The sequence below is a fragment of the Mytilus edulis genome, chromosome 13 (genome assembly GCF_963676685.1).
Source record: "Mytilus edulis chromosome 13, xbMytEdul2.2, whole genome shotgun sequence".
NCBI lineage: Eukaryota > Metazoa > Mollusca > Bivalvia > Mytilida > Mytilidae > Mytilus > Mytilus edulis.
This window is the reverse complement of record NC_092356.1, coordinates 28,826,606-28,852,479: the sequence shown is the minus strand read 5'-3', so window position 1 is coordinate 28,852,479 and position 25,874 is coordinate 28,826,606. Positions and strand designations below refer to the sequence as shown.

The 25,874-nt window shown below is 32.5% G+C and overlaps 1 protein-coding gene across 4 annotated transcripts; it reads left to right on the top strand.

Annotated features, from left to right (window-relative positions):
- Positions 1 to 35: 35 nt before the first annotated feature.
- Positions 36 to 25,013, top strand: LOC139502088 (uncharacterized). Of its 4 annotated transcripts, none has more exons than XM_071291439.1 (4): positions 36 to 210; positions 16,849 to 16,946; positions 19,006 to 19,372; positions 20,792 to 25,013. In XM_071291439.1, the coding sequence occupies exons 2-4, from the start codon at positions 16,880 to 16,882 to the stop codon at positions 21,894 to 21,896; spliced, it is 1,539 nt and encodes a 512-aa protein (XP_071147540.1). In that variant the 5' UTR covers positions 36 to 210; positions 16,849 to 16,879; the 3' UTR covers positions 21,897 to 25,013. The 4 variants fall into 4 exon arrangements, with proteins under 4 accessions (XP_071147540.1, XP_071147539.1, XP_071147542.1 ...); XM_071291438.1 differs by lacking the exon at positions 36 to 210 and adding an exon at positions 3,932 to 4,004; XM_071291441.1 differs by lacking the exon at positions 36 to 210 and adding an exon at positions 4,024 to 4,047.
- Positions 25,014 to 25,874: the final 861 nt, after the last annotated feature.

The window sequence follows — 25,874 nt, the reverse complement described above, 5'->3', positions numbered from 1 at the left end:
AATGTGTCTGTAAAGAATAGCAAGGTCATTAAGAAAACTTACATCCTTACCTGCAAGCAACCAAGCGTAACCAATGAACAATCGGACTTATTCGATTCAGTTGGTGTAACATTTCTGCTTCAATTAAGAGTTTTTTCCTAATTAGTGTGATCGGAATATTTAAAGTAAAAATGTTTATAAAATGGATTTTTTAAATATTTCTCACTGAAGGTAAGGTTTGTTTGGATTTAAAGATATATGTATAAAAGGTGTTGATCTATACCAAATTAGAAACACGTAATAATTATGTTTTGTAAGTTCCTTGTGGGTCTTTTCTTTATTTATACCTTATTATTCACATTTATTTTAAAAAAAAAACTATCTTTATTATCATTTGCAGATCTAAGATTTTACACCTCGGTTTTTCGTACATTAATTAATAAGCTACACAATGTTACGTGATTAGTTGTTTACATGATCATTAATAAATGTAGCGACAAATTTATGGACCATCTTTTAATTAGATATATATTAGTAGCTATTTATATACTTTGATGTTATGTAGTTTGATAATTGATAATTTAAGATTTTGCTATATTTTGGTCTTTAATCAATCTAGTTAAAATTTCATTGATATTTATTATTAACATTAAATAATGATTTTCAACATTTTAAAATCGTACTGTATTCAAAATCCGAATAATTCAGTTATTATATTTCGCTGCTCTACGATGGCTCTATTAACGCGAGTTGGGGAGGCGATGACGGAAAAGACTACGTTATCCGGGTTACTGTTTTGTCTTATAAATAATAGCACACTGGATATCCTTGTCGAATGCCAAACATTACAGATTTAACGTCCATAATGCTTTGTAGCGGTATTATCATTATCATAAATTTCATATTTTCCATTCAAATTTTTGCCAAGAATATTGTAATCAAGTCCACTCTGTCAGAGTGAAATGTTATGTTGGTAAATACAGATCGTTTTGTGTTTTAATTTAATCGTACACCTCTTCTTTTAATAACACGCAAAGGTTAAGAATTTTTCAGTTGTTGAATGATATCCCCCTAAATTTCAATTGAAACGCCCCATTTTGAATAGCAAGTGCCTTAAGTATAAAACAACAAACTGGGGGTACAGCAACGTGTTTTGTTGATCAATATAATATTTCAGAAATATCTTTATATTCCTGATAAAAAAAAATTTCAAACTCCTATAAAAAGCTTTATATTCCTAAACCATGTACCTTCGCTGTATCGATTCATTCAGGTTATTGTTTTTCCACAATATATACTAAAATCAAATATAGAAAATAAAATGATGGAAGTATTTATAGAGATATAAATGCATTAATCTTTTTACATGGATTAGATTTCGAAAAAAAAACATATATATATATATAAAGCTATATTGCGCTGAATCAGTCATTTTGTTCTAATCATTTTTAAACTCGTATTTGAATAAGTTGTGTCAATCAATATTGACATGCTTTTATGCATGTCGAATTACAATAGTGTGATATGACTTATTCTTCTAGTAACATTGACACATATAATTATTGTACATGATTAAAGTGATTGAGTGCTAATTTTCCATGTCAATGTAGATGATGTATTCATGTTAGGAACAAGTTCAGTGTTAACGCACTTTTTCTAAGGAATTTGATTATGATTTAAAAATTCCCTACATTGCCTACGTTCTAATTGAAATTTTATCAATTCTAATTGTTTTTCTAATTTTGACTGTCTTGCAGTTGACATAAATGTTTGTGATAGAAGAAATGCATATAACCCTGGCCGATTTAGAGTGGATATGGTTAGCCACCTTTCCATTTTTTCCTTCTTTCAAATAATGTTCCTAAGGCCAAATACACAATTATGTGTATTTCCTACTTCCTACCTATCCTTATATTTTAAGCTTAACAATAGCCTCCTTCGGAGTTTTTTTTTTTTGTCGTTTTTCAATAAGCACTATTAAAGACAGATTTTCTCTCCCATAGCTTATAGAATCCATGTAAAAAAAATAGTAAATAAAAAACCATACCTACCCTATTTTTATGCCCCGACTACGATAGTAGAGGGGCATTATGTTTTCTTGTCTGTGCGTCCGTTCGTTCGTTCGTTCGTTCGTTCTTCCTCTGTCCCGCGCGCGCTTCAGATTAAAGTTTTTGGTCAATATAGTTTTTGATGAAGTTGAAGTTCTATCACTGACTTGAAACTCAGTACACATGTTCCCTATGAAATAATCTTTCTAATTGTAATGCCAAATTAGAGTTGTTACACTAAGTCCAGTGAACATAGAAAACGATAGTGCGAGTGGGGCATCCGTGTTCTGTGGACACATTCTTGATTTCAAAGATGTAACAGAAAACACACACATTATTTTATTCGACCTTAGAATTGTATATTTTTATTCTCATAAAGTCAAAGCATAACATCGGTACAGACACAACATAAAAAATACCTATTTACAATATATACAAAACAAGCGAAGTAGGTTACAAAAGTCACTAGCCAGAAGGATAAACACAATTATTTATATTTTTTATAACTGATCAAAGCTCCTTCGAGACTGGTTTTCGTGTACTTGACATAAGGTCATAATCTTTAGGAAACTCGTGGTAGTCTAGCAGGTGCAGCCATTTCAAAATTGGGGAATAAAAATGATTGGTCGACCTCGCAAACTTTGCGAATGTGCAAATATTATTCTTTTATGAGTCTCCGATGATTTAATAAATTGAACTTATTCTTTGACAGTTGTATGTTGCTCATTTCGTCTTTTCATTACATTCCATTCAATCAAATTAATTTTAGAACATTCAACTTCCGGTTTTCAATAAGACGCTACGTCAGGGCTTGGCATATGACGAACCACGACAAAGCGTTTCTTTCTGTCTTTATAATTACACTGATATATAATTTGATGTATTGTTTAAAATCCTGTAGAAAATATCATAGGCGGATCCAGGGGCCCGGGCCTAGGCCCCTTTCGTGGGAAAAAATTGGTTGATTATATAGGGAATCACCGAAGCATGACTGGAGCGGCCCCCCTTTTTTAGGTCAGTCTGCTCCCTCCCCCTCCCCTGATGAAAAGTTCTGGATCCGCCACTAAAAATGTTACATGCTAAACTATATATATCAACTATACTAAATTGGCATTTATTCTGAAATGTGGTTTTAATCTAGAAAATGGAGAATAATGGTTTTACTACCACTGGCAGACAATAATGACAAATTGCATAGGATGTAGCTTTTTAGTAGATCAATTGCGAACCCGTCCAAAGAATTGTTGCCAGGATTCTTTAATGTGCAAATGGTGTGCCAGTATTTCAACCATGGAAGTATTAAGTCAATATAATACTTCCATATTCATACGAAAGGTCCTAAATTTTAGCAGATCGAATGTAAATGCAAAATTATAAATTTCGTGCAGTAAACAGACGCCTCTCGCCGCGACAGTTTTTCATTGGTTGGTGAATTCTGTACGTGCTGATAGTAATATTTCTATACCCAAGCTACCCATCAGGCTAAACGCATGAATCATTTGGAATTAACTCTTGTATTCCATTTGCATACGATCCTTTATATCTTTTCGTAAATCAGTCACTTGAAAGCAAAACTATAGAGGGCTCAGGATATAAGAAACACAATTGATTACATGGATAATAAATTTACAGAATTAATGGATAATAAACTAAATTGTATCTTTTTGTTTGAATATTGAAACTGTCAAAAACATGATAATCTAATTAAATATTTGATAACCGCATAAGTTAACAATCAAAACAACACAATTATTATGACGTATCGCTAACCATGCACAAAAGTATCATAATCAGTCTTGTTTGTTCGTTGTTTTGCTCTTGTAAGTAATTATTTAATATGTTAACCTCAGAATACAATTTTATCATCTGTCATAAGATTTTTTTTAACATTGTACCGATATAGACAATACCACCACATCTCTCATAAATAAGTACATTGTTGTTTTACTAGAAAGCTCATTTAATTATGGGATATAGGTAAGATAGTGTAAGGATTAGCGCATGTCTTTTAGTTGTATACGTGAGTTAATCTAACATAAGTTTTCCTTGTTTCTTGTTTCTTATATGGATTAGACCTTCGGTTTTCCTGTTCGATTTTTTTTTCACTAGTAATTGTAGGGGTCCTTTATAGCTTACTGTAAGGTGTGAGTTAATTCTTTCATTGGCACTCATACCACATCTCTTCTTCTTTCAAGTAAGGAACCATATTCATGCTGAATGTTTTTGGTCCCGCAAAAACTTAGCGCATTGCCGGGTAAGGCAGCAAGTCCTCTCGAAGTTATATACATTTAAAACATTCGCCAATTTACAATTAAAATTATGTACACTCTATGCTGTTCACTTCCTTCCAGAGCCTATAACGGTATATATGGAGTCAGTAAATTCCATATGGGGTGAGAGTGAAGCTCGAATCCTCATACGGAATATATACCGTATTAGGTCACTAGCACACTATGTAACGAATTTATCTTACCGACTATCTTAACGTGTGAAATTTAGACTAGTGACCTAGCAAAATGAGCAAGTCTTCAATACTGTTAGCATTAAGAAACTGCTTCCATTGATCCTACTAAAACAGATACCAACAATAACAACTTTTATATGTTTAGGCATATTCATTCTGCAATCAAACCGCATAAAGCATGGACAGTTGCGAAACAGTTTCCCGAACTTCGTGTCTCCGCCATGTATGTGATTGACTTATGTTCTATAGTACGCTACGAAGATGAACATTTACTTTGCGGCAAATGTGGAAAGTTCTTCTTGAATATCGTTGAACACTTACTGGTATCCTGTGATTTTATACAAGACAAAAGAGATGATCTATGGCAAGAAATTATTAACATTAATCCAATTCAGTTCAGTGTTTTTATGGACAGTCTTTCGGCACATGAATTCACAACAACAATTCTCTCTTGCAATACGTCATATGAATTAGAAAATGATGAATTAACTTTTTTCTCTAAGACTTGTGTTCGTCACGTCGAAACAATCTGCAGAGATTTGATTTCTACAATCGATAGAAGATGTGTCCGTTACCGATATTATAGACAGTGCTAATTTTTTTCTCATATTAACTTTAAGCGGTGACTTTAATTCTTTGTTTTTTGTAATTTTCTGATTTATATATTTTATGTACAACATATCTCTATAATAGAGGAAATAAAGTTATATAAAGTTATATATACCGTATTAGGTCACTAGCACACTATGTAACGAATTTATCTTACCGACTATCTTAACGTGTGAAATTTAGACTAGTGACCTAGCAAAATGAGCAAGTCTTCAATACTGTAAAGCATTAAGAAACTGCTTCCATTGATTCTACTAAAACAGATACCAACAATAACAACTTGTTAGGTTTAAATTAAGAAATAATTCCTTCATGTCATGCTCTATGCTCATTTTAACATGGGTAGGCATTATATTTGTCGATATTTTACACTGAGCGTTAGCGAGGTGTAAAATGTGGTCAAATATAATGCCTACCAATGTTAAAATGAACATAGAGCATGACATGAAGTAATTATTTCGATTCTGATAGGACAAATAAAGTACTTTTATAGGTTGAAGCGTACGAAATTACCGTAAACATGTTTGGCTGTTCCCGTTTCCTCCTGGAGGAGCCTGTGCATTGCATTTCATATTTGATAAGTTTAAAAGCAACGAGCAGGGTAAATATATGTTGTTTCATAAAAAAAATATAATAAAAGTTTATGTTAGCTGCTTAAATATAAAGGATAACGATGGAAATAACGTTAACTTTGAAACGAATAAAGATACATTTTAAAGTACATTAATATTAACCAATGATAGTAGTCCTTTTATTTTTGCTTCACTTGGATATTTCACATAGTACTCTGGAATGTGGTAAGAGGGCAAAATGCATGTTGAATAAGATGGTAAAGTTCAAAGAATTAATCTGTATTGGGGATGGTTTTTTTTATAATATATAAGACGTACATGTATATAAAAAAAACAATGACTATATAGAATGAAATTCAAAACAGTGTAGCTGTGGCCATTGATTGACACATTAAAATCATCCATTGACTGGGACAATTTACGTGAACGTTTGTCTGTAACGACCACTGTTCACGACGTACCTACGATAGACATTTAAACTGTGGGGTCACCAAAGGTTTCTTAACGGCTTTAATTATAAAATAATTCGAAAAATTAATCAGGAATAACCTTTGTGTTTTGATTTATATAATTGATATAAATCAAAATATCGTGTTATTTCTGATTAATTTTTCGAATTACTTTATTTAGGTGTTGAGAACCTTTGGTGACCGCATAGTTTAAGTGTCTTTAAAAAGTACATAGTGAGCATTGGTCGTTACATACAAACGTTCACCTAAATTGTCCCAGTCAATGGATGATTTTAATGTGTCAATCAATGGCCACAGCTACACTGTTTTGAATTTCATTCTATAATTAAAATGACGCTTACTCGCACAGAACTTGCAAATGTTAAGTACTGACACTTATATATGATAAGGGCTTTTTTTTTATTAAAATATTACACATAAATAATTCAAACATGCTGAATAGTAAATGTACTAAACCATGTTTGCATCAGAATATTTTGTTCTTATTCAATCTGGAACTTACTACCAGTAAAAATAATTTGATAGTCGAGTAGTTTGGTTGTTTTTTTTAACTTTTCATAAGATGCTGGGAACAAGCTGTATCTTACTTTCTATAAACTTCTATGAATATCATTGGTTAAGAGCGAACACGTTGAAACCGTGTTTTATTAATACACGGTCAGTAGGCGTGTTTCCTTTGAATACCCGGTTTGTGGGCGTGGTTTACAGTGACTTCTCGGTAAGTAGTAGAGTTACGTTCCTCGAAAATCACTAATTGTTCTCAAATTAACATATCACAAATGTATATTAAAAAAGTTCTAATTGTTCATGTTTTTTTTGTGAAAACATGACTTAGAGACGGTAAGTACACTGTAATTAAAGTTTTGTTTAATTTTCTGTTAAAATTAGTCTTAATCGCTCCGAGACAATTTGTCCTATAGACGGAGACTTTCTATCATTCCATAATTGAAAGTTCAGTTTAATGTTTTGTTAAAATTGTGATACAATGTATCAAGGTTTTTTTTATATTAAATTGTTATTGTTGGTATTTGTTTTTGTTAAAAAAAATAATAGTGAAAGTGGGTTCTTTATATTAAAGACTTGATCACTATAATAGCTCATAAGACAACAACTATTGTTTTTTTTAAATGACTCATATATCATTGACAACTGAAATATATATGTTGGTTGTTTAACAACTACATCTAACTTTTTCGTTTAGGATTTTCGATAAAATAAATTCATATTATGCCTAAGTATGGTGAGAATTAATGCCCATGTTGGTCATATACGGGAACCTACGACGACCTCTTTTATGTCTGGTTTACGATTTTTTGGGGGTGGGGAATATCTCTTGTTGTTGAGTTTTAACTCAGCTTCGCTGCCGTTGACGTTTACCATTTTGAATAGAAATCGTGTTTTTTTTCATATCTATGACTTAGGAATAAGTCTTACTTTCATAACACTCTGTAAAGTAGATGTACGCAATTATAGGCAAAAGAGCCTAGGTGTAGTGGTTAGTGCATTGGACTACTAACACAAAGTTTCCTGGTTCGATTCCCGTCTGGGATGAAAATTTTAGGGACTTAATTTTCGGCTCTCCCTTGACACCATTTGCGAGTATGGTCTTAAGGAAACGATAATAGTCCCTCGGACGGAGACGATGAATGGCTGATCCGTTTTAAGAGAGAGCCATATCTCTTGCACGTTAAAGACACCCTTGTAGATTTCGAAAAAGAGCACGCTAATGCTGCTACAAGGCAGCACTCGCACCCGCAAAGTGGAAAGGGATATTTATATAAGTTGAAAAACTTGTTTCCCAATCCACTATAAATAAACATGTTTAAACTAAAACTAATGATAGGCAAACGTACGGACCTCAACAATGAAAAAAACCCATACCGTATGTAAATATTTTATGTTACACATGTCCCATTTCCAATCACATACAAAGAGTTTTAACATATACACAACTTTAAATCAGTAATGTATATTTCAAGCATGTTCCGTAGAATATGAAGTATTATCTGAACAAGGAATAATCAATTGATTCATATTATTTTAACAATTGTTCATTTCATATTTATAAGACTCACGTATTTCTATAATTATTCTATACATGTGACAAAAATTATAGATGTTGAAGACTCATATTGAGGAGCAAAGTTAAGGCCTGAAATGTTACAAGGAAATGATAGATATTTCATCAAATAGAAGAAGATACTGGATTTATTTTATATACATAAAAAAGGTTCACAACACAAATTATGCAATACAGCCATGCAAAATTTTTATAAAATGTTGCCTTAAAAAGATCAGAACAAAAAAAAAAAGTTGGAAAATTCCGCATCCGTATGTTGCATTGGCCATTGAATGGAAGATATAATCATTTGATTTAGTTTCAAAACGAACGTGAATTAGATGTTGTCCGGCATTGTTTGGTAAATAAAAGTCATATATATATATTTGCACATGTGAAAATTACCCCCGTGTGTTGCATTGGCCATTGAATGGAAGATATAATCATTTGATTTAGTTTCAAAACGAACGTGAATTAGATGTTGTCCGGCATTGTTTGGTAAATAAAAGTTATATATATATATTTGCACATGTGAAAATTAGTTTTTACGCCTATATATGCAAGTCTAAATTGAAAACAACGTTCAAACCTATGATTGCGTTGGATAAAAACCGCAATTTTTATACGTGTGCATGTAACATATTTCGTTGTAGAGGGGTCTAAATACAGCACAAACAACATTTACCAATACCAATACTATATATATGTTCCGGACCATATCAGTATTTGGACCATACGCGTATGGTCATGACCATATGGGTATATACTCATATGGTCGGGGTAATTAACACTCTGTTACAGTTGACTTTTGATACTTCTAAACTCGATCATTAAAAAGACGCTATCATAGATTTATTAGGTAATTTTATTATAATAAAACGATTAGCTAAATAAAAAATTAAAAGTTTCACAGTTACTTTTACTTGCTTGTCACTGAAAACTATAATAAACACATTTTATACCGATGGTCATTACCGATGGCCATTATACGAGTGAATGGCAATATGTCGACTTAAAAAAATAAATTCCAAAAATTTCTTAATGAACTGTTACATAAGAAGTCATTGGAAAGTAACATAGTTTATTTAAGTTATCTTGTGAGTATGGTGTATTTCAGTCATGCTACGATATTTGAGATCTAGAGCTTCTTAAAAAAACACCGTAGACATATCGGAATGGCCCAAGACCTCGGTATCAATGTACGCAGCTACAAAAAGGTCAGCTTTTCACTCGCAAACAAAAGGTGCAAAATGAAAAGGATCGTGCACAACCAAGACTTGCAAATGCAAAAAAGCTATGATACCGTGTGGAAGTAAATGTCACCCCAAGCCTGTATGCAAGAATGTAATTAGCGATGAAAACTAACTATGGCATCAATATTTAATTTTTACGTAGTATTTAAATTATAAAAATAATACAATGTTATCTAACCATCATTGATTTTTTTAGATGAAGTTTTTGTATTATTGAAACTTTAATAATGTAATTCAAAACAAAATACCTATATGGTCCCAATACTCATCTGGTCCGGCCCGTTAATAACCAAACGAGTATTATACTCATATGGTCCGACCATACGCGTACGGTCGGACCATACACGTATGGTCGGACCATGTGAGTATACGCATATGGTCATGACCATACGCGTATGGTCCAAATACTCATATGGTCCGGAACATATATAGTAAATCATCATAGATATGCATGTCTTTTTAAGGTCTAACATATATTGAGAAAGGATTGTTTGCCTAAAAAGTTTCATTTTAATTCTGAAGAACTTACTTCTTTTGGAAAAATTACAGACTTGTACTTTTTAAAAATTCTGAAAAATTCTGAAGATAATAAAAATATCTTCAAATATGCTATATTGTCTCTTTGACACATCGCCCATTTCCATTCTCAATTGTATGTATTACCCGATAAAACTTTCAAGGGATTTACACTAGTCATATTTGGGGTCTTTAAGAGCTTGCTGTTCGGACCGAAGAGCAGAAAACAGCTGAAGGAAGGCAATGGGTCTTCAACACTGCGAGAAGTTCTCACACACGGAGATGGGCTTCAGTTGGCCCTCAAACAAAAATGTGAACTATAACAATTCTGGACCAGACGGACATATATTTATAATTTATCAGATTAAATAAATGTGTATATCTAACTATTTCAAATTAACAAGTGATTGAATTTGTTCAAGACCTTGCATATCTTCTGATGTATTGTATAGGTTGTATGCTTCAACTGCAATGTGGAAGGAGTTGATTTGCATTTCCCTAATATATATATTTATTCATAAACGTAGGCTGTAAACAATACTTTATGAATAGTTGTGGCGACTACTGATTTATGTACACCTTATGGTGACGAACAGCCAGGAGTGCTCCTAATTAACAATTAATGAGAAGGTATACGCAGACACATAATCTTAATTCGTACTATATTTTGCCTCTTTTACTTTTTCAATTCCACCGTTACTGATCAGTCTTTTCAACGTAGATGAAACTCACGTCTGGCGTTCACAATTTTAGTCCAAGGATCTTTGTGAGTTTATTAACAAAAGAAAATTGAAATTGTTTTTGACTTCACTTTACCAACAAAAGCTCTCTGGCTATTTTGACAGATGTGTTTCTGTAGAAGTTTTTAAAATATCATTCTTTGTCAGTCTAACAAGATACATCCATGAACTACATATACTTATTTATCTTACCTCCTATACATTTCAAGGAATATGATTGGTTAAAAGCGACCTCGTGGAAACCGTGTATATTCAATATAAGTTAGTAAGGAGGCGGGGCTTAATTCAATACACGGCTAGTTGTGGATTTACGACTTTGGCACTGTTTGATTATTTAAAAATATTGAAAGTTCTGTTTAATATTGTTATATCAAGGTTGTTGATACTAAATAGTTATTGTTTGCATTACTTTTTTAGTACAGATCACCCCATATGGTGTTTACTGACCCCGTATATATCATATTAGGTCACTAACACACTATGTAACTAATAGTACTCGTGGGAAATATATATTTGATGAAATATTTCTCTGAATACGTATACGGTACCCAAACATTTAATCAACATAACGTTTGATACATTAAAAGAGCAACTTTCAATTATAACAATTTCTTTTGACAGAAACAACAAAGTGTATTTTTGATAGGTGGCCTTTTTCTAGTGCGGACGTACTTCATATTCTTACGTCTCATTTGTCCTTTGGCGCGTTATGTTATTAATGTTGGAACGTTATCTTCAATAAAACCTAAGTTCATCTATTAGATGTTTATAACGGTCAGTTTTCCTATCTTCCGTTTTAACACTTTGATAACAAGCAATTACAAATCCACTGTTCTAAGTACTAAAACCGACTTATTACACCAATGTCACAGCCCTTTGTTTAATTGCCATCAATTCTACCCATGATTCCATAGTTGTAAGGGAACGATAATTTAACTTCAAAAGAGGGAATATGGTTACCCAGTTGGATTAAAATACAAAATATTCTGGTCAAGCAGGTGACAAAAAAAATAATTTGATTGATAGCGTAGAAAAAAATGTCTGGCTTAGAAAAATAACCATACCCCTGCCCCCTTTGTTTGTGAAGTTAAGTGGTTGCTCCCTAACGAGAGATTTGGGGAAAACAGTCCATTGCGTTTTCCGATAAAAAAAACAAAAACAACATCTATTACTGTAAAAATGTGATAGGTATGCTTGCACAATTTTGTTCTAGTATTAGTATATTCATATTCATACATGTATAAATAGCAAGCAAACGTAGACGACAGATACAAACTTCATGTGTCATGCAATCAAAAATTAATTTGTTTTATGTTACTGTCACGTGACAAGTCAGGAAACCTTTCAGTGATTGTTTTTATTTGTATCTAGAGTAAGTATGTTTTTTTTCATTCACAATTTTGTTTTACTTCGTGTTGGGTTTTTTTGGTCGATTTTTTCTAGATTGTGTTAAATGTGCCCCCCTCCCCAGGCTGTCTAGGGGATAGATATACATTTTGGGATTTTTAGTTCGTAAGCTTGTGTGGAATATACAATTACGCAGCCACGTCCGTTCAGAATGGAAAAGTTCAATCCGATCCCTCGTGTAAAGAGTGTGCCATGCTCTCTGAACGTTGAGAATCTTCTTTGAGGGTTCCGTAGGTGGCCTGTTGCAAGTAAAAATGACTGATCTTATCCAATCTTCTCTTATTTTCTAATTGCAGTGACAATTTTCACTTCCTCTATCCAAGAGGGCCTTAATTGGATGTACCTATTGTATTTATTGTTAATTTGTTTTCGTCCTGAACATGTATGACATATTTGCCACTGGACGTTAAGCAACCATCAATCAATATCAAATGTTTTACTTTTTTCTTGAATCGATTTAGAGCGTGACAAATTATATCATAACTTGTCTATATAAACAAATAGATACATTCATGAAATATTAGCCACTGGATGTATCTATGTAAAATGATTTTAGTTTTCTTGAAGGGATTTAAAGCTTGCCTTTTTAATGTTTCTTTTCTATATTGTACAACTAGATAAATGGACGTGGTTAAAATCTTCAATTTTAAACATTCTTTCTGTTCCAATCATTTGACAATTTGCACTTTTTTATACTTACTTCTTTGTCCAAAATTTATAAATACTTTCTTGATAAGTAATTTATGGTAAGGTAGTCTTAGATTGTTTTTAAAAAGGGCCATAAACTATCCAAAAAAATATGGCACATTTATGTGTTGAATTTCAATGCTTTAATTTTGCACTAAATTAATCAAGAATGTTTTAATTTTATTTTTAATGGACATTTTTTGTAAATGAATTGTCACATATGTACGGAAAGTTCTTAATTTTATACCATTTATGCTTTTAATTTACATTTAATTTATCAAAATTAAGATTTTATTTTAAAAAAAAAGTATATTTATAAATTATGTAATAGAATTCCTGTATCAATCAAAACCACACATTTTATTACCAGAAACAAGGTTTAATGCAGGAATAAATTATTTCTGTTGCATTTTTTGGAAGAAGAAAAAAGAGAAGAAAAAAAACAAGAAAGAGGTTTTAGTGAAGTTATCACTATTACTATCGTGTACAAGTTGCGATTTTGTACACGTTATTTTTTTACATGTTATAATTTGTACAATGCAAAAATACAAGTTAAAACATGTACAAAAGTACCTCATACATGTTATAACATGTACAAAATTTTGCTTAAAAATGGTTTTAACTTGTACAACACTTGAAAATAAAAACATGTTTCTATTATTACAACACATGCTATTATCCTCAATAATATTTTCATCATTTTTTTGTTATTGTCCATTCATGTTAGTGTGATACCTTATTGATGCAGTTTAAATAAATGACCAGATAAATAGTTTTTATAATTACTTAGTACCTTACAGACTTTTTTAAATACACATGTAGTCAATAAACCTAATTCGGTATTCTTACCTGGTATTCAAACAGAAGAAGACTTAGAAGCAATATTTGAAGCAAGTTCTGTATCCAATAATACTGATAGTAAAGACCCTTTTACAATTACAGAACATGATACGGACACTGAAATTGAAACTGACAAAATAATGCCAGAGACGGACACTGTTACTGACACAAACACTGAAACTGATGGTGATTTGAATTGTCATGATTCAGCATACAACAATAAACACACAATTGAGTTTGAAATAGAAGCAATCGTAATTGAATTAAGTGATGCTAACATGGCTGATGAAGTAAGTTTCAGCATGACATCTACTGGTATACTTCTTCGAGAGAGATCGCTTTCTGGTGGTGATATTTCTGCTGTCAATACCAGTGACGGTTTATCTGATATTTTAAATATTGACACCAAGCGTGCACGAAACAGGGCCCTTTCTAGCCAGCAGGTACAAGCTGATGCTTTGACAAAAAACAGAAAAACTAGGTTACTAGTTATTGTTCTCTTCCAAGGACATAACATTATCATTCCTATTCCGTCCATTGATATGGGCCCTACCGATGAGAAAAACATAACAAGCGTTATGATGAATGTGCATATACATGGCGGCTATGAAATTGGAACTAAAGACTATGTTACTACAAATAAAGGGATACTTGTGTAGAAACCAGGTTCAATTTCGTGCAAATGCAGCTTTTAATGTGTCTAAAGTCCGAACGAGTGATATGAGTGTGAGAGAGATGGTGCGTAGGATATCATTATGTGGAGGGCAAAGTTTTGTGCATTGTCAGTGTAAGAGATGCAGTTGTAAGTCTGGTAGGTGAAAATGTAGAAAAAATGCAAGTTTTGTGGCACTCAAAGGTGTCACATATCGCTGTCTTGTAGCTACAAGTAAAAAAACTTGTTTCTACAATGTATGAAAACGAAGTATTTTGTGCATGCTGTAAATAATGCACCTTCTTTTGCATATGATTTTTGTTCTTTCTTATTCGATCGTAAATATGTATTCTGTTTTATTATTATTTTTAAATTTTGTACAGGTTAAAACTATTTTTAAGCAATATTTTGTACATGTTATAACATGTATTTTTTATATTTTGTACATGTTATAACATGTTATAACATGTACTAGGTACTTTTGTACATGTTATAACTTGTATTTTGGCATTGTACAAATTATAACATGTACAATATTTTTGTACATGTTATAACCTGCACAAAATTGCAACTTGTACACGACATATATATATATATATATATATATATATATTCATAAAGTTACAATTCTAAATCGAAAAAAAAACACGTTCAAACCTATGATTGCGTTGGATAAAAACCGTCATTTTTATACGTGTGCATGCAAAACGATTTTCTTGGTAAAGGGAAATAAATACAGCACAAACAACATTTTCCAAAAGACATATTAATACATATAGTTATATAGTTCCTGGCGTATTCGAGTACTTATACATCCATGGATTTTAGATTCGTGTGTTTAAGGATCAGTTACCAATCCGCTATTGCGGTATGTTAAATAACTTGATATAACTTATACTAACGTATTTTATAAGATAAACACGACTGAATTCACTTTTAGAGCAGGATCTATTTACCCTTCCGGAGAACATGAGATCACCCCAAGATTTTGGTGCGCTTCGTGTCCCTCAGTCTTAAGTTTTCTATGTTGAGTTTTGTGTACTGTTGTTCGTCTTTTTTTCTTTTTAAGCTACGGCGTTCATTCGGCAATCCTCGGTAGAATCCGCTACTCTCCTTCTATGAGGGTACGGAATCGGCCGAGTTGAGACGAATGCTACGGCGTTGTCAGTTTTTCTGAATATCCCGTTGGCATCTTTAGCCTCTCTTTGCACGCATGAAATTTTTATGGGGTTACTTTTTGGTATCAAGATAAACCAATAAGTTGATTGATAATGAGATGATTGCAATATTCAATTTTATGCGACTGTCATACAAGTGAGAGGTTTAGCTAGCTTTAAAAACAGGTTAAATCCACCATTTTCTAGTTAAGGAAATGCCTTTACCAAGTCAGGAATATGACAGTTGTTGTCCGTTCGTTTGATGTGTTTTGAGATTTTGCCATTCGATTAGGGACTTTCCGTTTTGAATTTTCCTCGAAGTTTTTACTTTTTAAACACATTTAAAAATTAAATACATAGCGAGATTTAAATGGCAATCTATTTTCTCTGATGAATGATGTTAAATATAGTTCTGTCAATTAAAAGTCTAGTATATGTAAATTTATGTCTGGCATTATGTAACATAATTAACACATAAGTCAAATTTGATAAGGTTATATCAATCAATTTGTCAATGTTTTAACTCAATAATATGGCATAAAAACTTTTACAGAAAACGCTATTTTTGTCTCGTTTTTGGCAAATATATGAGACGAACAAGTCTTATGTCTTAGACATGATGTTCCAAAAGTGTTTTTTTTTCAATAAAAAAGTGATTCAAATATGTGTTTCAAGTGGTATCGACAGTACTTAGTGCTTGGTACTGGTATGGTTTCAAGTATATATTTTGAGGGAAAAGGTCTTGTTTATCAATGATGGAATAATACTAAATTCGTGTTTAATTTAGATGTGGGGTTTTTTTTCAGAGAACAGGCAGTGTTTGGTATAGTAAGAAATATTACGTTTTCAATTTAGATATGGTATTTTTTCAGAGAACAGGCAGTGTTTGGTTTAGTAAGAATTATAACGTGTTTAATTTAGATATGGTATTTTTTCAGAGAACAGGCAGTGTTTGGTTTAGTAAGAATTATTAAGTGTTTAATTTAGATATGGCATTTTTTCAGAGAACAGGCAGTGTTTGGTGTAGTAAGAATTATTAAGTGTTTAATTTAGATGCGGCATTTTTCAAGAGAGCAGGCAGTGTTTGGTTTAATAAGAATTATTACTTGTTTAATTTAGATGTGGTATTTTTCAAGAGAGCAGGCAGTGTTTGGTTTGATAAGAACAATTACGTGTTTAATTTAGATGTGGTATTTTTCAGAGAACAGGCAGTGTTTGGTTTAGTAAGAATTCTTAGGTTTAAATTTAGATGTGGTATTTTTCAGAGAACAGACAACGTTTGGTTTAGTAAGAATTATTGCGTGTTTAATTTAGATGTGGTATTTTTCAGAGAGCATGCAGTGATTGGTTCAGTAAGAATTATGTCGTGTCTAATTTAGATGTTCTATTTTTCAGAGAACAGACAGTGTTTGGATTAGTAAGAATAATGGCAGTCTCCAAAACTTTTATGGTGATTGCTGTATTTCTAATAGTCGGATACGAAGAGGGTGCAGGTATGTTTATTGTTGTTTTTGTCATCATTTTAAGAATAATAAAACAAGTATCAGACATTCGTGTACAATCTGTATTTCTGAGAATTCAGAGATATACAATTATTGGTTAAATTCAATTTTTCGACTGTACAGTGCTGTTTTGATTTGATACGAGGATGAAAAAAAGTTTTCTTAAGTTTATATTGTTGTAATCACTGGTGGATCCAGAATTTTTTCTTAAGGGGGCCAACTAACTGCATAAAAGGTTACCCGCTCTGATCATACTTCAGTTATTCCCGGTTGCACCCTTGCCCCCTTAGTGGATGGGAGTCCTTCATTTCTATATTCTATAATTTTTAAGACCATTTTTCTCTATTCTTAATAACTCTGCCTGCTATTCTCTGTTCTCCATATTTTAACACGATATTGTTCTCTATTTTTTGTTATATTTTTTTGGCTGCTTTTCTCTATTCTTTTTCTTTTTATTATTTATTGCATTTTCAACCAGCACTTTTGTCCCATTATTCTGTATTCTGCAAACCTCATCCTGACCCTCATTTATCACTGACAGTTAGTCAAAGGAAGCCACCTTTCCAAATTTATTAAATTCCAATTGTTATCTAATAGGCCGATTTTTTTTATCTAAATTGTTCTTTGAAGTTGTTATTCCGAATATCTGATAAAATGTCAAAAACAAGAGTTGCGAGCGTCCTTAAGATTTACATTATCAGTGGTGAATCCAGGAGGGGGTTGTGTATGGTTTGGGGCGGTGAACCCTCCTTTTTTACGATCAATGCTTTTGAATGGGGACATATGGATAGGACCAACCCCTTTGTCCTGGGTTGTAACACGCAACTTTTTTTTAAATTGGCTGTATCCTTGTCCTGCGTTGTTACCCACAACTTATTAAAATTGGCTTGATCCACCTCTGATTACCAACGCTATCTTGCAAGTCCAGGAAAATATTGATATTGAAGACCAATTCTAATCAATTAATAACCATATCTGGTATGAAATGAACTGCATGTATGCGTGCATGTTTTTCATTTGTAACCACCAGATATGTTAACTGACTCATCACTGACACCAAATATCGTTTCGCACATGTATTAAGTCACATGTTTATACTAGTAATTAGATCTGCATTTAGATTCTAGGTAAAGTCCCTGTGTTCTCTTTAATGCTTCTATCCTGTCCTGTCCTGTTTTAAATTTAATAAATTAATCCCCTCAAATCTTTTTTAAAAGAAATCATATTGAAATATTTTGATACATAACATAATTACGTATATATGCTTGAAACATCTTTATTTAGTTGTCACTTGTTGCTGTATATCATATTAGTTTTTTTCGTTAATTGTTTTGTACATAAATCAGAACTTTAGTTTTCTAGTTATAATGGTTTAACAGATTTTATTTAAGGGCCTTTTTTTTATTGTAATGCGGTACGGGTTTTGCTCATTGTTAAAGACGTATAGTTGCTAGCTTCCATGTCAATTGACCTCTGGTGGACAATTGTCTTATGGGTATTCATACCACATCTTCTTATTTAAGGCTTATGCATTTGCCTGTCCTACTTCAGGGATTTGTCACATCTTCGTGTTTGTTTAGTTATTTGGAGAAGTTGGTGTTGATGACAGACGTTTGATAGTTTTGGTTTAATATAATCACATTTTGTAAGCCTCGAGATGATTTAGTACTTTGCCCATTGTATGAAACACTGTCTGATTTGAAGACCAGAGGCGGACTCAGCCATTCTTAAAAGGAGTTCCAACCAAGGATAAATGTTTGCTGTTTTAATGACGTATACGACACACATACAAGGCATGTAGTTTACTCATGAAGCATGTTTGGTATTCCAAGACAAATAGTACAAATGATACTAGTGTAAAACCATTCAAACGGGGAAAAAAACAACGGTCAATTATATATATTAAAAAGGTGAAACGAGAAACACTAATAAACCACATCAACAAACGACAACTGCTGACCATCAGATTCCTTTACACTCAAAACATCCTTTGCACCTCAAGCTACTTAAAACAATGATTTAATAAAAAAAAACTTGTTTTTTTGTACAGTTTGTAACAGTAAATGGAAGTCTGTCCTGGAAACCGACGATTATGGAAACTCACGTGGCAGCAAAGAGCAATTAATAAAATATGTGCTATCTGGTGCTGATATGCGCATTAAAATCCATAAACTAGATTTTGGTGCAGATGTTCTAATGGATGTAAACAATGCTTACATCACCGACAATGAAATCTGCTGTCAATCAATTATGCATATCGGTAAAGATTCTTGGGATACATTTACAAGATATGTTTACTGGAGATTTCTGTTAATCTGTACGACTGGTCATGTAAACCAAGCTCGCTGGTATGTTGGCGACCATAGCAAACCGGAAGCGGATACAACGACGAAAATGGCAATTACATGGTTCATTAGGTAAGTTTAACTTGTCTTCAATTATATGTTTTTATACAACAAAAAATACCAATAACATGGTTCATACTGTGTGTTAATCCTGTTTTCAACTTATTGAAATCAAACATTACAAAAAATACCAATAGAATGGTTCACATGGCGAGATAATCCTGAGTGTTTTCAACTACTTGAACTCAAACATTACAAAAAATACCAATAACATGGTTCATACGGTTAGTTAAATCTGTTTTCAACTAAATATTCTCATACAATGACAGAAAAATACCAATAAAATGGTTCATACGGTGAGTTAAATCTGTTTTCAACTAAATTTTCTCATACAATGACAGAAAAATACAGATAACATGGTTCATACGGCGAGTTAAATCTGTTTTCAGCTAAATTTTCTCATACAATGACAGAAAAATACCAATAACATGGTTCATACGGTGAGTTAAATCTGTTTTCAACTAAATTTTCTCATACAATGACAGAAAAATACCATAACATGGTTCATACGGTGAGTTAAATCTGTTTTCAACTAAATTTTCTCATACAATGACAGAAAAATACCAATAACATGGGTTCATACGGTGAGTTAAACCTGTTTTCAACTAAAATTTTGTCATACAATGACAGAAAAATACCAATAACATGGTTCACACGGTGAGTTAATTCTGTTTTCAACTAAATTTTCTCATACAATGACAGAAAAATACCAATAAAATGGTTCATACGTTGAGTTAAATCTGTTTTCAACTAAATTTTGTCATACAATGACAGAAAAATACAGATAAAATGGTTCATACGTTGAGTTAAATCTGTTTTTAACTTAATTTTCTCATACAATGACAGAAAATACTAGTTACATGGTTCATACGGTGAGTTAAATCTGTTTTCAACTAAATTTTCTCATACAATGACAGAAAAATTCCAATAACATGGGTTCATACGGTGAGTTAAACCTGTTTTCAACTAAAATTTTGTCATACAATGACAGAAAAATACCAATAACATGGTTCATACGGTGAGTTAATTCTGTTTTCAACTAAATTTTCTCATACAATGACAGAAAAATACCAATAAAATGGTTCATACGTTGAGTTAAATCTGTTTTCAACTAAATTTTATCATACAATGACAGAAAAATACCAATAAAATGGTTCATACGTTGAGTTAAATCTGTTTTCAACTAAATTTTCTCATACAATGACAGAAAATACTAGTTACATGGTTCATACGGTGAGTTAAATCTGTTTTCAACTAAATTTTATCATACAATGACAGAAAAATACCAATAACTTGGTTCATATGGTGAGTTAAATCTGTTTTCAACTAAATTTTATCATACAATGACAGAAAAATACCATTACCATTTCTGATAACTATACACGTAAGTGAGATAATATTTCAATCACTTGATATATTTCTTGATTTTAGGACTATCAATTGTGATGACTATAAGAACGGAACAACTCCAATATACTGCACCAATCAGATTGCTTGTGGTCCGAAATCGAATCTTTTCGACGCCGTTGCTACTGGATCAGACTTACGGGTTGTCGATGAAGGTCTCGGATACGCCACACGTTTAGAGCATGCTGCATATTCAAAACGAAAAAACACCGTGGGTGCAGAAAGCATTTGGGCTGTTAGTCAAGTCGCAGTTGATAAACATGCTGTATTTACTAATGACGCATTTTGGTGGTTTACATTATGGTCGAGTGAAGGAGACGTCGATATGTCCAGGTGGAGTATTGGGGAACATAAAAATTCTGGCCATTCCAAGTCAAAGTTCGACATTAAGTGGTATGCTGATTCTTGTTGGCAGTTAGCTTATAGCCATGACGGCAACGGTGAACAAATGGACGGATCTCTTGATCTTTTAAAAGCTGGAATATTATCTGGACATCGAGTTAGAATTGTTGTAGGTCCATACAGTATTGAAGCAGATAATCTTCTTATTAAAGATGGGCAAGTTAGTGCTCAATTATTGGGCCATGTTTCGAAAAAAGACGTTGATGTTTTTCAAGAAGATGTGTACTGGTTCTGGCAACATGTTGCCACGACTGGCGAAGTAGAAACAATCCGGCCATTTGTAGGTGATATCAAATACAAAGGAATGTCCGGGGGAAGACATTCGGTCAAGTGGTTCATGGATACCAGGCATTGGAAACGAGCTATATCAACTTTCAACTCAAAAACTGTAACTAAAAAATCAAAAGAAGACTTGATTGATTCCGTGAGATCTCACGGGAGTTCAGTGAGAATTATAGTTAAAGAAAATGACAACCATATAATGGCGATTCGAGCTGATAATTTAGGTTTCAATTCAAATAATACAGAAATATCCGCGCAATCGATACGAAATGTAGGTCATTTTTATCCGGCAGGTTCCGTTCGGGAATTTCCGTCATCTCCGTATTGGGAATTTACCTCGATTTCAACATTGGGTATCTGTGTAAAATCAAAATGGCTGGTTGGAAAAGACACAGATGTAGGCTTTGAAGTTAAACAAGTAAATACGGAATGGTTTACAAGCTAATTTACATGAACTCGTATTTTAACACTATCAAACACGTGACTTTCTGAGCTATAACAAATATTCAAGTATTATCTAGTTTTGTGGACTTTTGGTGCTAACAGTCACTAATAGATACTTTTTACATGTTATTTTGTGTTACGAATCATACGAATTTAAGTTTTGTAGACTTTTGGTGCCGTTAGTCATTGAAAGATTTTTTTTACTAGTTATCATGTGTTACGCATCATATGAATTCGTCAATATGTTATCATTCATCATTCAACTAATAAGTGTTACAAAAAGGGTAAAAATGCATAAATATTTAGCTTATATGTTTGAAGGCCAGAGAAGCAATGCATTTCGTGATGGCCATGTTCTCATGTACAGTTTCTACAAATTTAAAGTCTTTTTAGACATATCGAAATGTGCCCTCTTTGAAACTAGAAACGTTTCGCACACAATGCTAGTGTTCTCAGAATTTTATATGTAGATCTACGTTTCCGGATTTTTGTGATCATTAATTTATTTATTTCATCTATGTTTTGATTTAATTTTGTACCCTCCGAAGGCAAAGATGCGTTTCTTATTATGCTATGATGTCAAACAAATTCACAAGACAGTTTACTCAATTCAAGACATTTTAACCGAGCGAATCTCATATTGTTCTAAAAAATAATAACGGCTCATGATCAACAAGTTGAAATCGGCAAAGAATATTAGAAAATAAACCACATAACTCAGTGACAAATTAACTTGTATTTTTTTTTATGCATGTCGATGTTCTTAAATATTACTATTTGTGTCTATTATTGATTTAATTGTTAGCAAATTATGACATTTTAGCCAGATAACGAGCGAAAAAAGTAATACATATGTAATAAATATTCATAACATTGGTAAAATCGATTAATCATAGTGTTTATAAGCGCCTTGTATAATTTTTATTTCTTCTAATTTTCTGCACTAACATGTTGTAACTTCTGTAGAAATTTTCATCATCACGTCAAACGTGAACTAGCGGTGATCATTTCTATATAGATATAGATATGTCATGTCAAACATGACAATTTATACACAAAAGGTAAACTAGAATGTAGAATATATGTATGGTCATTATTGTACTCAGACCCATAAATCAACTAATAAAAAAAAATGGAAATGAAGTTTTAAGTTCAAAGTTTTCAGAACTTTGAATTTTACGAATGCTTAGAATCACGGTTTAAATCCAGGCTTACATTAACTGTATTTGGCAAAACCTTTCGGAATTTTTTGTACTCAATGCTCAACTTCCTTTATTTGGCTTGTTTTACTATGATCTTAATTCAAGCGGCACTGACGAGTCTTTTGTAGACGAAACGGGCGTCCGGGGTACAACATTATAGTCCTGTTATCTATGATGATTTTATTTGTACTCTGACTAATAATTATATTTTATGGCTGAAAGACATAGACTTTCCCCATCTGTCAGTAGACCTATACTATGAATGGGGATTTTTGAATGTATGAATATGCAGCCACGTCCAGTCGGAATGGGGACGTTAAATCAAATATTCCAGCAGGTACTGAGATGTAACGCTCTGTAAATAAAGAAAAAGGCTTAATGCTCTGTAGGAGGCTTGTTGCAAGGCAAACTTTCTGTCTATCAAACATTATTCTTGTCATCTAAATAGTCCACCCTCCTTTCTTGTAGCGCATATTGTGAAACTATTTTATGTTGTTATTCTCATCTTGATTTTTATTTTATGAATGAAAAATTTGCCACTGGACGTTAGTCACACAGTATCCAATCAATGAAACATGCGCCTTTTTATTAAACGTCTTGTCATTAAAAAAAAAGAGACAAAGTAAAATAAACAGAAAAGTTAAAAACACCCAAGGAACCTTTTATATATATATACTGAGCCAAAAAAGTTTAGCAACACTTTTTTTTTATTTTTTATTTTTTATATTTCTGGAAAAAAATATTGAAACATCATTGATACAATCCTTAGTTTTACCTGTAATTTAAAACAGTCGCACTTTTCCCCTGGTGATTCATTTCGCGCCATTTCAGCTTTGCACGTGTAATTGATGTTTTACCTTCTGTACCTGTACTTATGAAACGATGTTAAAAATTTCTTTTTCACTAATGTTCAGAAACACACCATTGGTAAGAAAAACACAAACACCTTTGAAAAAATTGCATGTGGCGTCAACCAGGCCTACCCGAAAATGACCGTCAGACAGCTCTTGGAATGGTTGATGCCGGAATGAGTGTTGCTGACATCGTAGCTCGATTTAATGTGTATAAGGCAACAGTTTAGAGACTAACAAACAGATATTGACAAATTGCAACTGCACAGGATAGGTCAATATCTGGTAGACCGAAAAAACTATTGTCAGGGGAGGAGCGTTACCTTCGCTTTACGTCAACACATGAGAAGTTTTTTCCGGCCACAAAAGTAGTGCAACTATAGGCAGCTGTTGGTGTGCCTGCCAATCCTTCATTTGTGCACTTGGGGCATGGCTGAGAAATTTTATTTTGAATAACACTATACTCATTTCCGCATATTGATCCTCCCGCGCTCCATACAAAGAAAATCCTTAGGAATGTGAGTGATAAACATTTATGTTGCTTCTGACATATCATAATTCCATTTTGTTATTATTAAAATTATATGTTGTTATGATTTTGTAATAAAATAAAATTTCTCATTTTTGTTGCTAAACTTTTTTGGCTCAGTATATTTCTTCCTATTAGAATGAAATGTCTCCGTATTTGGTCATGAAATCTATGTGCATAGGTAACCTATGTTTTGGAACTGTGCATGGTGTTCCGTGGATTGTACTCCCCCCCCCCCTTTTTCCTCCCCACCAACACCTTTTTCGAGATGGCTGGATCCGCGCCAGGTGTAAAAAAATACAGAAAGACATTCCAAAATAATCATACAAAATAGCATTGTTACTATTGACGAGAAATGTCATGTTTTACCATTAAATACAGCAATTAACATTTATATGTACTGTAAATCTGTTACTAACAATGCTGTTAGGTTATTGCAAAGGTTATTGTAAGTCATCTATCATGTGCATGCAAGGATAAATTAACACTATAATAATACATAATGCAGTTATTGTTATAATAGAAATAATTCAAAATTATGCATTTTATAATCATAAATCTCTCCGTTCATTTTTTATTTCATAACATATATATAAAATTCCGATAAAGTATAAAATAAACAGCATCATACCACAACAGTGTATTTAAAGACTAGTATATAACTTTCATAGAGACCACTAACATTACAAGACGGACAGTTACTTGGGATCCTTACACAATATTATCAATACCGTATATTTGAAGTGAAGCTTGCGAAATCGAAAATATTTCATCTGTATTCAAACTTATACTTTTCTGCGTAGTATTTTGTGGACTGTTGTATGTTATTTCATATGTTGGTCATGTTTGTTGACTGTTTTCATCAGTTTATATGTTTGATTGGCGCCTTTATAGTTTTCCCTCTTTTTTAAATATCTAAAATCAACGATAAATTTCCCTAGGGATCTAATCTAAGGGTTTATGATTAGTCCATTGTTACTTACTCCAAAATGAAAATACAGTCACTTCCTTGGTAGAAAGTCCAATGCTTAGGACAGCTGTAACCAATAATAATGTTTTGTTGTGCGCTTTTGAAAAAAAAATGAACTTAAATGAATTTAAATTTAACAAAGACAATAACATAAAGAGAAAGGACCAACGACTTGTATAGTGACATGGAACAGAGTACAACATGGGGTTCAAACTAGCACTGCATGAACCCCAACTTTTGTGGATTTTTCTTCATCAACAGAAGAACTAATCTTGGAGTTATATCATTTGTTTAAAACAAATTTATCAATACACCAATTTAAATTTCAATTTTGCATATTTAGTGGACGACCTTTTTATTGGTAGGGGGCGGGTTTTGATAAAAAGAATACCAAGGAATCTTGCATAAGACATGAGGAAAGTAAATA

What these genes read in the sequence shown, in the direction of transcription:
- LOC139502088 (XM_071291438.1), top strand. An exon ending in CGGATACGAAGAGGGTGCAG is followed by an intron (nt 16,947 to 19,005) that starts GTATGTTTATTG and finishes TTTTTTGTACAG; the next exon opens with TTTGTAACAGTAAATGGAAG. An exon ending in GCAATTACATGGTTCATTAG is followed by an intron (nt 19,373 to 20,791) that starts GTAAGTTTAACT and finishes TCTTGATTTTAG; the next exon opens with GACTATCAATTGTGATGACT.